Source organism: Ursus maritimus, unplaced genomic scaffold, assembly GCF_017311325.1.
Source record: "Ursus maritimus isolate PB19 unplaced genomic scaffold, ASM1731132v1 scaffold_10, whole genome shotgun sequence".
In the NCBI taxonomy this organism is placed as follows: Eukaryota; Metazoa; Chordata; class Mammalia; order Carnivora; family Ursidae; genus Ursus; species Ursus maritimus.
In genome coordinates, this window is record NW_024423344.1 from 70,736,283 (window position 1) to 70,749,252 (window position 12,970).

General features: G+C 50.2%; 1 protein-coding gene and 1 long non-coding RNA gene across 2 annotated transcripts in view; one reads left to right on the top strand and one right to left on the bottom strand.

Annotated features, from left to right (window-relative positions):
- The window catches only part of METTL21C (methyltransferase like 21C), a 7,703-nt gene extending 559 nt beyond the window's left edge, over nt 1-7,144 (bottom strand). Inside the window, exons 1-3 of the mRNA XM_008684986.1 lie at nt 7,018-7,144; nt 3,686-3,837; nt 869-986 (exon numbers count right to left, since the gene is read on the bottom strand). Coding sequence (XP_008683208.1) covers nt 869-986; nt 3,686-3,837; nt 7,018-7,144 — 397 coding nt within the window. The remainder of the gene's footprint in view (nt 1-868; nt 987-3,685; nt 3,838-7,017) is intronic.
- Nucleotides 7,145-11,643: 4,499 nt separating this feature from the next.
- LOC103657557 overlaps nt 11,644-12,970 on the top strand; it is a 5,493-nt gene continuing 4,166 nt past the window's right edge. The window contains exon 1 of the long non-coding RNA XR_566885.1: nt 11,644-11,791. This is a non-coding gene — a long non-coding RNA (uncharacterized LOC103657557). The remainder of the gene's footprint in view (nt 11,792-12,970) is intronic.

The following is a 12,970-nucleotide window of genomic DNA, read 5'->3' on the forward strand; positions in this document are numbered from 1 at the left end:
TCTTTCCCATGGGGAGCTCTGCCCTGTGCGCTGTCTGATGTTTGACGGCGTCCAGGGTCTCTGTCCCCCGACTCCACCCCCAGCTCATGACGATCAAAAGTGTCTCTAGATGTGGCCATATGTCCTTTATGGGGCAGAATCACCTTTGGTTGAGAACTACTGAAATAGAATAATGTTATCATTTTTTAAGAAACAGTGATGCGGTGTTGGGAGATTTCAGGATAATTAGCTGCTTACTATAATAATTCACCATGTTTTTCCTTCTAAAACTCTCTTTATCTGAAAATTTCATCTATTTTGTATGACTGCCTTTCTCCAACCTAAATTTGTTAAATTAATTGTTAGGCGTTTTAAAGCTAGTGGCAAGAGTTCACAAAGTGGACCACCCCATTTCCAGACTGGATTTAATAGAGGAAGCTCTGTAACATTGTAGGCAGAAGTACGCCACATACGTACGCACCTCTTGCTCTGTGCCCGGATCTCACAACCTGCATGTGGTGTATGAATCTGGCTTCACGTCGGATTAACTCACCTATTTTTCTTCAAAATGTTAGTTATAATATTCGTGACGATAAACAGGAGACAGCATAACGTAGCTGTTTACAACGGGAGAGTCACAGCTCCAGAATTTCAGCCTCATCACACGGTCCTCGGTGGGCTGGGCAGGTCCCCTAACCTCTCTCTCACATGTGATTATCTTATTTCTGGGCTAACAGGACTAATTCCTAGCTCATGATATTTTGGGAGATTCAGTGAGTGAGATCATGGCCAAGCATCTGAGTCGCAGCCGGCCACACAGAAAGCACTCGCTATCATTGCCATCAACGTCAAGGTGTTTTGAAACAAAGTCAGGAATAAATAGACAAACCTAGAATACTGGCCACAATGGAGACAAGGCCTGGTCCAGCACCAATCTCAAGTATCTTAGCATCTTGGAGATTCAGTTCCTCTGTATGTTCCTCCAAATACTGACACAAAGCCGTAGCCTAAAAAGATATTTGCAGTTGTCACCTGAGCATTGGAACATTGGAAAACAGTGGCGACCCGACTCCCCTTCCCTACCCCAAGCGAAATACTACAAGAGATGTTAATAGTTGCAGTTTATTGAGGGGCACATAAGAATTGAAATATGCATTCAATGCCCTATATGGACCTCTGGACTATAAAAGTTGTGACACGCATTAGAGGAACCGGAGACACAGACTTGCTAAATCACATCTATCTGAAAACTCTGGGTCAGTGTCCAGGAAGAGGAAGGTCCACTAGGCTCTTGCAAGTCCAGGGAGGAGGCCTGAACACAGCAACTCTTGCTCTGGTTTGGTCTCGCCGTCCGCCACCTGCTCCCAAGAGCATTGCTGTACGTCTTCACCACTTCCCTCCAGACTCCTTTCTCGAAGTTCAGGCGGGTTAGAACTTTGCTACCCCGCACAACTGGGCAGTTTATTTTTTTTAGCAGTCATCCAAGAAACAGTACAGTGCTTCTGAGGGTGCGCGCACTCCGGGGCCGTGCGGGGCTCCAGACTGCGTTTCTACAGAGCACCGGCCGATGGCCATGCTGCTGGTCCGTGGACCACACTTTGAGGAGCAGCGAGGAGATGCTAAAAAGCATGTGAATGAGTTAAGATAACTTCGAATGCAGAAGCTCAAAACGTTCCTTTCCTTCTCTCTTCATTCTCTTCTGCCTCCCCTTCTCCTGACCTTTCTACGAAGAGATAAAGGGTACTGGACTTGCGCTGACGGCTGAGGCGTTCACCTTTATGCGATGGGGTGTCGGCAGCGCCGCAGATTTGAGAGCTCTGGAAGGGTTCCGTGTGACGACGTGAATCCTGAGATGACGAAGCAAACTGACCTCTCGTCTGTGTGCACTCTGACCTCTCATCTTCCTGTGGCTGCTCTGACCTTGTTGGGAGGCCACTTTTCGTGGGGGGGCCTGGGCTGGCGTGGGGGCAGCCGGGACCGTTGGAGCCGGCCAGGGCAGGGGCGGCAGCAACCCCCGCCCACAGGCCGCTGCCTCTCACCCCCGTGTGTTCACAGTGAAGAGTCCACGGGCCCAGACGAACGTGCCGTCACGTCTCCTCTCACGGGGACTCAGGCACGCGAGGGGCGTCAGGAGGCACAGGCTGGGGGCACCGGGGGCCAGGGAGAGGTGCCCTAGGTGCTGAAGCAGGAGGGCCGCGCCCGGAGTGTCCGGCGGGGGCGGCGGTGAAACAGCCCCGCGCAGCGCATTGCCCGGAGCTCTGGCCCTCGGAAAGGAACTCTCCGGATGAAGAGCAAGGATAGAGATTTGTGGTGGCAGGGGTTTCAATAGGAGGAAGTGTCAACTAGAGCCACCAAGAAGATGTGCTTTGAGGGGGTTTCCAGGCTTCCCGCAGTGCCCTGCCCGGAGACAAAGCTTTTCTCAGGAAGCACTGCATTTCTTCACCCCCACCTTCCCAGCCCTGTTAGCAGACGGGAGAGGGACCTCTTTCATGGACAGCTGCACTTGGAGTCCCACGAGGAAGGGTGTTTTCCTGCTTCATGACAACCATTCCTTCGCAGCTTTCAGGAGACTGCGGTGCCGGGAGAGGCCAGGGTTTGGTGCGTGAAAGGTTGAGGCCTTGGTGAGAATAAAATGGTCCCGTGGACAGATATTCTTCCACTCCTGATCTCCTGGTAGCCCTGCTATGGTTGTCAGTTTGCCAAATATATTACCATAGGAAGCTGGGGAGCAGTTTGGTGGTTTTTAAACTTGTTATTAAGCCAAAGAAGAGGATTTCCCTATGAAGGAAATCATACTTGAACGCATAGGGAAGAAATACTGAGCTTCTTTAGCTGGAGGGGTGGAGGTGGGCAGCTCTAGGAGCCTGGAGCCCTTTGTCAGCCCCTCCCCCTCGTCCACCCTCCTTGTCACCTGCCACTGGTACCCAGGCCACCTGCCCCAGGGAGCTCCATGGCACCTCCACCCCGGGCGCTCAGCTGCGGTCCCTGGAACAGCAGGCCTAAAGTCCCCCCGCCCCCGAGTGGCAGCACTTCCAAGTCCCAGATCTGCATTTGAACCCAAACCCTGGGCCATCCATGCCCCGTCAACGACAGAGCAGCCTGAATCCGGAACCTCTCAAAGAACAACCGAGCTCGCATGGGAGGCCCGCTGTCCCAAATGCGGTGGCACAGCTCTCCCAAATGAGTCAACTTTTCTGAGCCCCCACCTCCCCAGCTGGCAGGTGCAAAACAGTGGCGTGTTAGTAATCCCGGGTGGCGGGCACCAAGCTAGCAGATTGACTCAAGATTCAGAGCGTCTCCCCCATTTCCATGCCCCCTTCTTGGGGCCGCTGCAGGGAGGAGAGGCAGGCGGCTTCCTACCCACTTCCTCGGGAACACCCATGGCGGAGAAGGGAATCGAGCACTCGGCTCTGATTGTTTTTTTCTCAAAATTCATATGAATTTTTCATCTCACTTCCTGATATATTCAAGCTAATCTTAATGTAAAAAATAGTATTTCAAGAATGGCACAGAGGAAAATGATGGCTTCTGGGAGAGATGTTATGCTTTTGGGGAGCCAAGCCCTCCCCCAGCCCCCTGGGGCCAAGAAGTTCCCCTGTAGAAGTACAGAACGGGAAAGCACTCAGCAGCCTGTCCACGGCAGCCCCAACATGTGGCACTGTCGCCCCCAGGAGCCCCTACTTCCCAGAGGTAATGGCTGCCTCACCCCCGGCCACACCACCGCTCCGTAGCTCTCTATTGACTCTTGGATGACGATCTTCGTGCCTGCAAACATGTAGTGCTCCTGAGTGTAGCTGGCGTAATCTGTAGGAACAAATTTCTGGAGGCTACGAAGAGATGGTTCTATCTTGTTTGAATCTGTGGGGGCAGAAAATGGAATAGTTTCCATGATTTGTTGATCTAATGTAAGTACACAGTAGGCACAGCTTGTAAGATGGGAAGGGCCTGGGCGGTTTTCCCACAGAGAGGGGTGATGCCAGCAATGGCTGCAAACTAGCACAAAACGGAGTGATGCCCAGCGACAGGGACACGAAGTTCGGGTGCGACGTTCCCGAGAGACGATGGAACGCCAGAGGATGCCCCGGCTAGTTCTGCGAGGTAGCAGAGGACAGAGAGGTGTGGCTCCGTCCCCACTCCTCTGTTTTGGTGACAGGAGGAAGCCAGCCTACCAGCAGGATGGCAAGAATGCGCTGTCTGGATGCGGACCTAAGCAAACACAGACCTATTTTTAGGACTTGAAGTGAAGGAACATTCCCACACGTTGGCTGGAGCATGTTCTTTAAATCCTTCCTACAACTGCTCCTCAAAAGGTACAGGTCACCCAAACACGAGCCAGCTCCACAGTCCTGGGGGAGGCTGTCAGATGAGCTCTGCCTATTAAGTTACAATTGCTTTAAATACCCTTTAAACTCATGAGCAGCTCTCAAATATCACATAAAATGAGCGGAAAAGAGCACCTAATCGGGGCTGACATCATGGAAGCCAAGACTGTGCAGATTTTGCTGGGTCTTTCAGGATAACAGGAGCAGTGCGTGAGGATGTCAGGAGTGGAGATGCTGTGTGCCCTCACACTAGGGGCGGGCAGCGAAAAAGAAGCTGCTGGTAAAAGAGCACCTGATCAGGGCTGACATCATGGAAGCCGAGACTGTGCAGATTTTGCTGGGTCTTTCAGGATAACAGGAGCAGTGCGTGAGGATGTGAGGAGTGGGGATGCCGCGTGCCCTCACACTAGGGGCGGGCAGCGAAAGAGAAGCTGCTGGTGCCAGCGGTGAGAAGGAATCAGTAGCGAGGAGCTGGAGGGAAACCTGCGTGAAACCTGCCTTTGCTCGCTGAGATCCACCAGGGACCTTTCTAACCACAGGTGGAATGTGGGCTTTGGAAAATAGCGACAAGGAGTGGTCAGTTAACCTCTGAGGCACTCTAATCAGAAATGTCCCCCCACCCCAGGCGGAAGAGGAGGCGGCGGGGGCAGGGCGCGAATACGGGGTGAAGGGCAGAGGGTGTTTGGAGACACCTAATCAGGCATCCACCCCTCAGAAGCAGGCGATTTTGGGTGTCACTGATTAGCACCTGCACGAGAACCCTCCTGTGCTGCCGGTCTGCAAATCCGAACAGGTTCACAGAAGAACACAGACATTCCGGGTCTGCTCTTAGAAATGTTTCCAGCAGTTTGACCATGTCCAGTTACCAAAACACAGGGCTTGTGTTTTGTCTTCACATGTATTTTCATTGTGTTTTTCTAGAAATGAATTTTTGCTGTATTTTACCCAAAAAGTGTCCATGTGCAGAAGACTGAGAAATAGTCTTTGAGCACAGGGACCATGACAGATGTCCACAGCTCCCCAGGGTGCTGTTCTCGCTACCACCACCCCCACCCCCCACCCCCACGCGCTGGGTCTGATGTAGTGTGAGTTCCACCCCCGGAGGAGAAGTCTGTGCCCTGAGCCTGCTAATAAATAGTGACCAAGTCAGGCACAAGACACCGTCCTGGTAGGGGTTGTGGGGAGGCTGTAGGACTGGGAGGGAGACCTGTGTCCCTCACCCACCTCTTATTAGGGGAAGCTCCTAACATCTAACACCACCAGCTCATTATCTGTGAACGACCAAAGAGGCCCTAGCTTCTCCCCTCGAGCAGACGGAACTGTTGGAGAGACGATAAAAAGGCAGAGGAATAGACCATGGTGTGCCAGGAAATGTTCAACCATCAGCTTGGGACAAGGGGATGAAGCACTGATTTGCAGGGTTTGATGGTCACCATGGTAGGAATGCTCCCGTCTCAGCGACTTCAAACTACCTGCAGACATCCCCGGAAAAAGACATGCCCTGCCCACCATGACCGGGGCTTTCCACCTGCTTTCTACCAGGCAGGGCAACGGACACCAGGAAGCTCAGCAGCATAGACGCTCATAATCTCAAAACGTAATAAAGTACATCAGGATGAGTTGTGAGTATCCATTACCTTCGTTTTTTAATATACCTTTGGCTTTTATATAATCTCTTTAGTGGTAAGTTTTCATAACTCACATTTCAATAATGGCCATGTTTAACAACAACCTTCAAAAAAATCCCTGAAATTCATGGGCTGGTTCAGGCTGGTCGGTGCAAGGAGTCGGCACAGGGCTGCTCCCTTTTCCTCTGAGGTTTCGTCACTGGGGTAGGTGACTTGGAGCAGCCAGACCAACCGGGACCCACGCCAGCCCCTGCAGACTTCCCTCCCCCACTGTGGCTCAGACAGGTCCTTCTTCCCTTCCTCCCACATCTCACCAGCTGGGGACCTATTTTTCTCTCAAGACAGTGGAAAAAGTCAATGGGCTGAATTGGAATGGCTCATTATTTCACAGGCGAATGAGCTGATACATTTTTCCAACCAACATTGTAAAGAAATGCAGGCACATAAATATTCTCCCAGAAGACCCTTCTGTGTTCGACAAAGATAAAGAAATTTATGCTTATTGCACACTAGATGTTTTCATTTATTGTATCAATGCTAGTCTGAGAGTTTTAGATCAGATTTTAGAGATATAATTGCCTTTTTACGTACACTGGTTTAGTAAAAATAAATAGCATCCCGTCTTAGTTGAGCTGGAACATAACTTTACCATGTTAAATGATTATAAATGTTTGGAAGGCCATACTTTGGCTTTTCTGACATTATTTGTTATGTCTATTATTTATTACTACCAAGTCCCTGTCCAGAAATGCAACCCACGTATGACACAGCTGCCAGGAGAACATGTTGGCGAAAAGCAGACATGAACCAAGATTTTGTTTCTTTTTAAAGATTCTTGTGACACAAATATAACCATTTGAGATTTATACATAGGATGAGACAAATTTAGATTTAAGTAAATAATGAAAAAATTGGGATAACTTTTAATGCTATGCTCAGACTTGCATAAAGGCACTTTTCTACTAAGCTTCGCTATAGGAACAATCTAGAATTAAAAGGAGATGGGAATTCTTGTCGCTGAAGTTAACTGGGAAATGCCATGGCCAGGAAAGCAACTGACAAGGTGTCCCGGTGAGGAAGGAGGTTACCTCCTGGGGGTCCACCGGTGCCGTCCTCCTGGGGAGCCCCCTCCGCCGGCTCTAAGCAGCCATCTGGGCTGCACGGTGCTTCCTGCAGGCGCCCGGGCTGCTGCTCGGAGCTCAGACACACGTCCATAACCGCAGCCGCTGGAGAGCAGAGAACCAGACAGGCCCCGAGAGTTCAGCCCAGGCTGGCTGAGCCTCCCGGAGGCTCTAAAAAGTGCAGCTTATCGCCTTAACATCTGCTGAGCCGAAAAGAACCCATGCTTCTCAGCTTAGCTCCCCCGGTGAGCAAAGCAGCTACCCAAGGAGCTGCCATCCTAGTTTTGCAGAGCAAAGGAAAGGCGGATCATGAAACATCACCGCACCTGTTCTGTGCATCAAGAAATGCAAAAACAGAGCAAGTGTCGCCGGAGGACAGGCACGACGTCGCTGGGGTGGAAAATGTCTTTCTAATAGCTTTTGGAAATGAACCTTAGTGAAGAGACTCTGATCCAGCAGCACATCCTACCATCGGGAGCACCATGTGGATGGAGGGATCAATGACATCGTGGATGAGAAGGCAGGATTTGGACCAAAGACAGGGCTGCTCCCTTTTCATCTGAGGCTTTATCGCAAGATCGTAGAAAGCTCTAGGGGCTGAGCCAGGAGGCTGAGCTGGCTCCCCACTCAGGCACTTGGCAACTCACTTAATCCCATCCCGCTCCATTTCCTCATCAGCAAAAAGGGGATAATATAGTATCTGCCGACTTCCCAGGGCCACAGTGGGAAACAGGAGAGTGAAAGTGATGAGTACAGAGAGGAAAACCACCTGATTCAGAAAAGGAGACCTGGCTGTGGGGATCACTGATCAGCATCAAAATAGTAACACATGACTTCACCGCAGGGCGTGTATTGTCGCCAAACCCTGTTCTGCTGCTTTAAGTGTATCGATTCATCCAATCCTAGCAATAGCCCCTATGAAGTAGATGCTATTATTATGCCTCTTCTCAGATGTGAGCAATCCAGGCACAGAACTTGAAAAGCAGCCCAAGAGCTGTGGCGGAGTGAAACCCAGGAGGTCCAGCTGCAAAATCTATGTTTGTAACCGCCCAGCAGGTACACCTTGGGTGGGCTTGAGCAGCCTTGGGTTCCCTTGCTTACTTTGCCCTGAAATGACTCAAAATATTTAGCTGCCACAGTGATGTTTGCTAGTGTTGTTTTTTTTTTTTTTTTACAAAATGTGATTGATTTTCCTCCGCTGTGTTTACCATCCTGAGTTGGCGTCCACACCCCAGAGTTGCCCAACACATCGTGGGCGGCAACCAGACACGCCAGCCATACCGTCACTGGCTAGCTGACCCAAAGCCATTCGGGCATTGGCTTACTCCAGTGAGCAAACAGACAAAATGCAAGAAAGCACAGGCCCTGAAGCAAATGTCCTTCCATTGCATACCTGGACAGGTCGCATGGGCCTCACATTAATGCGCAACAGGACTGCAAACAAATGAGATCACTGTGAAAGCAATTTCACATTTTGTTGGCTCTAGAACTGACTAATCAAATACTTGCCCCACTTCTCCAGCTCACCAAACCAGCCAGAGTGCCCGCGGGTCTGTGCTTCACGCAGAAGTGCTTTCTCTTGCAGATACTTACTCATTCGTTCCTTTCAGGTTTCCCCAACTCGAGGAAGTTAATTGTTCCCCTAAAAGATGGCAGCCTGGCTGATGATGAGTACACACAGTGCCTTCAGAGAGGAAGCCTCCACGCTGTGGTGAGGAGCCTGCCTCTGGATCTTAGCCCCACCATGTACGCTCCTTGTTGAAGACGTAGGTAATGGGGATACTACCTCCCATGGTGGCCGGGGGCATTAGGAGAGGTAAGCCATGCAAAGCATCTCACAACAGCAACTGTCCTGTCTGAAGCGAGGAGGGCAGTCACCCAAGCCACACTCATCCAGCATCAGGGGACTCTGGGCATTACATTTAAGACATTTCCTCATTTTGCCTGCAAGCAAAGGAGAATTATTTTCCAATACCAGGTGTGCTTTTCCTTATGAAAGGAAACGACTCCTTCCCCCATCATCATAGTTGACGTGAGAAATTAACTTTTTCCCTGACATCTGTGCATTCAAAGGCAATCTAGAAAACAATGACAGTGCTCTCTACCTGGTGCTGTTAGTCTGAGGTCACATATACCATATGGCACGTGTTACTATTTGATAAAGATTCTCAAAGTTTTTCAAATGATGTCTTGTTAATCCCCTCAAAATCATTTCAAACTGTTAGTTTAAACATTACCTTACGTAGCAGAAGAGAGGTGAGATTTCTGTGCACCCTTGAATCCCCACTGTTTTATATAGATCTGCACCTGAAAGGATTAGCATTTTATGAACAAAAGCCAGCCAGTGCAAGCCCAAGTTATTTAGGGTAGCATGACCCACCAGGACTCAGACACATTACTTTACTAGAATATCCATTCTCTCTCCCTCTCTCAATTCTCAATGTTCTCTCTTTCTCTCTCTCTTTCCTACATACTCACATGCAATCTTTGCAACATGAAATGGAATCACCCTCCAAAGATCCAGAAAATGCCTCCAGCAGAACGGAGGCTCTCCTTTATGGCGTTCAGTTGCCATGATGGAGTTTGAAATGCAGACATATTTCACTTTAAAAAGAAGTGGGGGTTGGGGTGGTTGGGGTTTTGTACAGACGCGCAGACTTTCTCTGTGCTCATCAGCCAAACTGCTGTGGCCAAAGGGAGGAGTCATGCCTGCCGTGGACAGTCCTGGACCCTGCTCCGAGCAGCCGGAATAACACAGGACTCTACCAGAGAAGACAAGAGAACATCAAACTAGAAGGGACGTGAGTTAAAGGCTTAAGTTTGCATGAGGAGTATTTAGTATTTAGAGGAGGGCAACAATGAATAAGAAACCAGAAAAACTCTTCCAACAAAAAAGCAAGCCATTGCAATTTCTTTCATTGAAAAAAAGGGCAGTTAAAAAAGGAAGAGGAAAATCGTGTGCTCATTTGGGAAGCCTGGGAACCCTTAAAATAGAATATAGGGCATGTAAATTAAAACCTTGGCAGATGGGAGTTAAACAATCACTCCCGTTTATGAGGGGCTAAGCGAGTAGTGATTGAGCTTGAGTGGATACAAGAGCCTATTTTTATTTTTTTACCCCACATTGGTACTCTCTTCGCCGCTGTCATTTTTTTTTTCTTTATGTGCATTTCTTTTAAGTTAGGATCTTTATCTGGGTGTGCTGTGGTCCCATGACCATTAGGTTTGCTTTCCCATTCCCTTCAATAAGGGGAGGTGACCTGGAGCCTGGCTCAAATCTGTCATTCGAATGTTGTCATACTCTCCAAGTGGTCCAGGTCTCTGATGGTGTCACTTGGGTAACTGGTTTCCACCAGGGGTCAGCACAGCTATGTAAGCACCCCTAGATGTAAGAAGTAGCAAAATGTGGTCATCATTACAATTGTATAAATAGCTTTTAAAAACTGATTGCAATGTATATGAATGTGTCCCTATAATACCTGGAAGCTTTAAAACACAGACTCCAGGCCCCTGGAAATTCCTGCTCAAAGGTTGAGAGAGTGCCTAGAGGTTTGAGTCCCACAGCCGCCCCCTGTGTGTTTTCAGCAGCTGGCACATAGCCAGTGCCAATCTATAGGGCAAGAGACACATGACTGACTCTCACATAGTTGAAATGTCAGCCCCTGACGAGGGATTAGGCTTCAGGCATGGCTCTGGAGGACACACAGATGAAGTAAGTGCCTGGGAAGCGCATTTGGTCTCAATAGGAAAGAACTTTCTAACAAGCAGAACAATGGAACAATTGATCTCAGGGAGCCAGCATAATGGAAAATGGGCCAGATTTGGAGTCAGAACACACGAGATTGGACCAAAGGTTTATACAGGGTCAATAAACAGGCCGAGTGTGAGGTCTCTCTTTCTTTCTTCAACGGTGTAGACCTCTGATCTCTCACAATGTTTTTTTCCAACTGAACCTACTCTCTCAGCCAGTGGTCCTCACCATGGAGGAATCCGCCCTTCCTCCCAGGGACACTTGGCAATTTGGTGATTTTGTGGCTCGTCACATCTGGGGCGGGGAGCTGTTGGTATCTAGTGCATAGAGGCTGGGGCAGGGGGCTGCCAAACGCTCTGCATTGCTCAGGACAACCCTTCACAGCAAAAATTGATCCTGCCCAAAATGTCACCAGGGCTGAGCCTGAGAAACCCTTGTCTTGGGGGCATGAGTTGCAGGGTGATTTCTCAGGACACTTTCATTTTAAGTAAACTCTACCACAACACGGGGCTCAAACTCATCACCCCAAGATCAAAAGTCACAGGCTCTACCACCTGAGCCAGCCGGGGGCCACAGGGTCAATTCTAATTTCCATCCTACACACACTGTCTACTAGCTGAGTGATCTCTGCCACCTCGGCCTCAGTGTCCTCGCCTATAAAATGGGGTGGATTAGCATTTCCAGACTGTCCAATAGAGAGAGCCAACATCATACCTTCTGGCTCTTCTGGGAGCAGACCCGGAGACAAGGATTGGAAAGGATATGGAGGGTGGAGGGGGTGGGGGAGTAGAATCATCCAGGGCAAGGGTGGGCAGCCAGCTGCTGCAGGGGGCAATAAAAACTTGCACCCATGGGGCAAGGCTGGGAGATGAGGCAAAATACACAGCTCAGAATGATTCCATTCCAGGTTCAGAGGGCTTCTGGAGGATTCGAGCACCTCAGCATGATGCAGAAACCAGCAGCTGGAGGACGCAGATGTGTCTGAGAGAGGTGAGTGAGGCCCAAGAGCACCTGCTGTGGCCCCAGAAGATGCTAGCACCCTTCACGCAACTGTAGAAGGGAACATTGATGTCTCCGAAGGAATTGGGCACAGGGCCCATTGCCTAGAAGGTCATCGATAAATAAATGTATTAAATTGTATGCCATTCCAGTAGAGGGTTGAATCAGTAGGTTCTTTGGAGGGATTCACTCACTGAATCAAATAGAAACATTGAGCTTTGGGGCTTGAGAAATGAAGGACCCCGGGCTGCTCCCCTCCCAGAGACTTCAGCGGCTGGGGTTCCTGGGCCTTCTGGGAAAACAGTGCTGTTGGAGGCCTCAGCTGCTTCCCATCCCAGCCTGGCGTCACTGTGGCCGAGATTCAAGATCCAGGGGAGAAGGTTCTGACTGGTCCGACTTGATCATAAGCTTGCCGTATACGTAGGGCTGGATGATGTGAGAAGCATCCCACCAAATCATGAGGAGTAGGGCTGGGAACTGAAGGCGGGACAACAAGCAAGGGCTCTGTATGGCTTCTTCTCCTTCCTGGCCAGCCTGTGTGTCCGTTCTTTCCTTCCTATTTCCATGAACACAATTTCATAATGGACACCCATCCTCTCTACAACGGAGGATGGCCTAAGTCTCACCGGCTATTGCCTCTGGAGGGAACGCAGCTCTTCCTCTCTAACTCAGAACCTCCTGATGGGTGTCCACGCCTCCCCCCCAGTGGGCATGCGCCTCCAGGTGTCGCGGGCAAGAACCTGATTAGCTATTTCGTCACTGCTCGCGATGCGCCGCTGCTCCCCGGAGTGTGAAGGGGAGGCTCACTGCTTTTCGCCTGACCTTCACCAAAACTCTACAAAGTTAGGGCTGCTGATAAAATAGAAGATATGTCCCTATACTCACTCACCGGGGAGACTGTGAGCGCTCCCTTCCAGGCAGCTGGGGATTCGCTGCAGAGCTAGACGTTCTCGGACCAGCCTGCTAACCACCCCTCAGGGAGCCGTGGGGTTTCCAGCGTGTGCGATCGGAGCGAAACCTAAGTCCATAATTTCCGGCCCCTCCACTCTCTGGCAGCGCAGTGGCTCTGGGTTCATAATCCTCTTTGTCGAATGGTTCAGGACTGCTTCATCGCCCCCTCATCTGCCAGACGTCGGGGGCAGCCCCTGAGATGCCGGGGGGGGGGGGGGG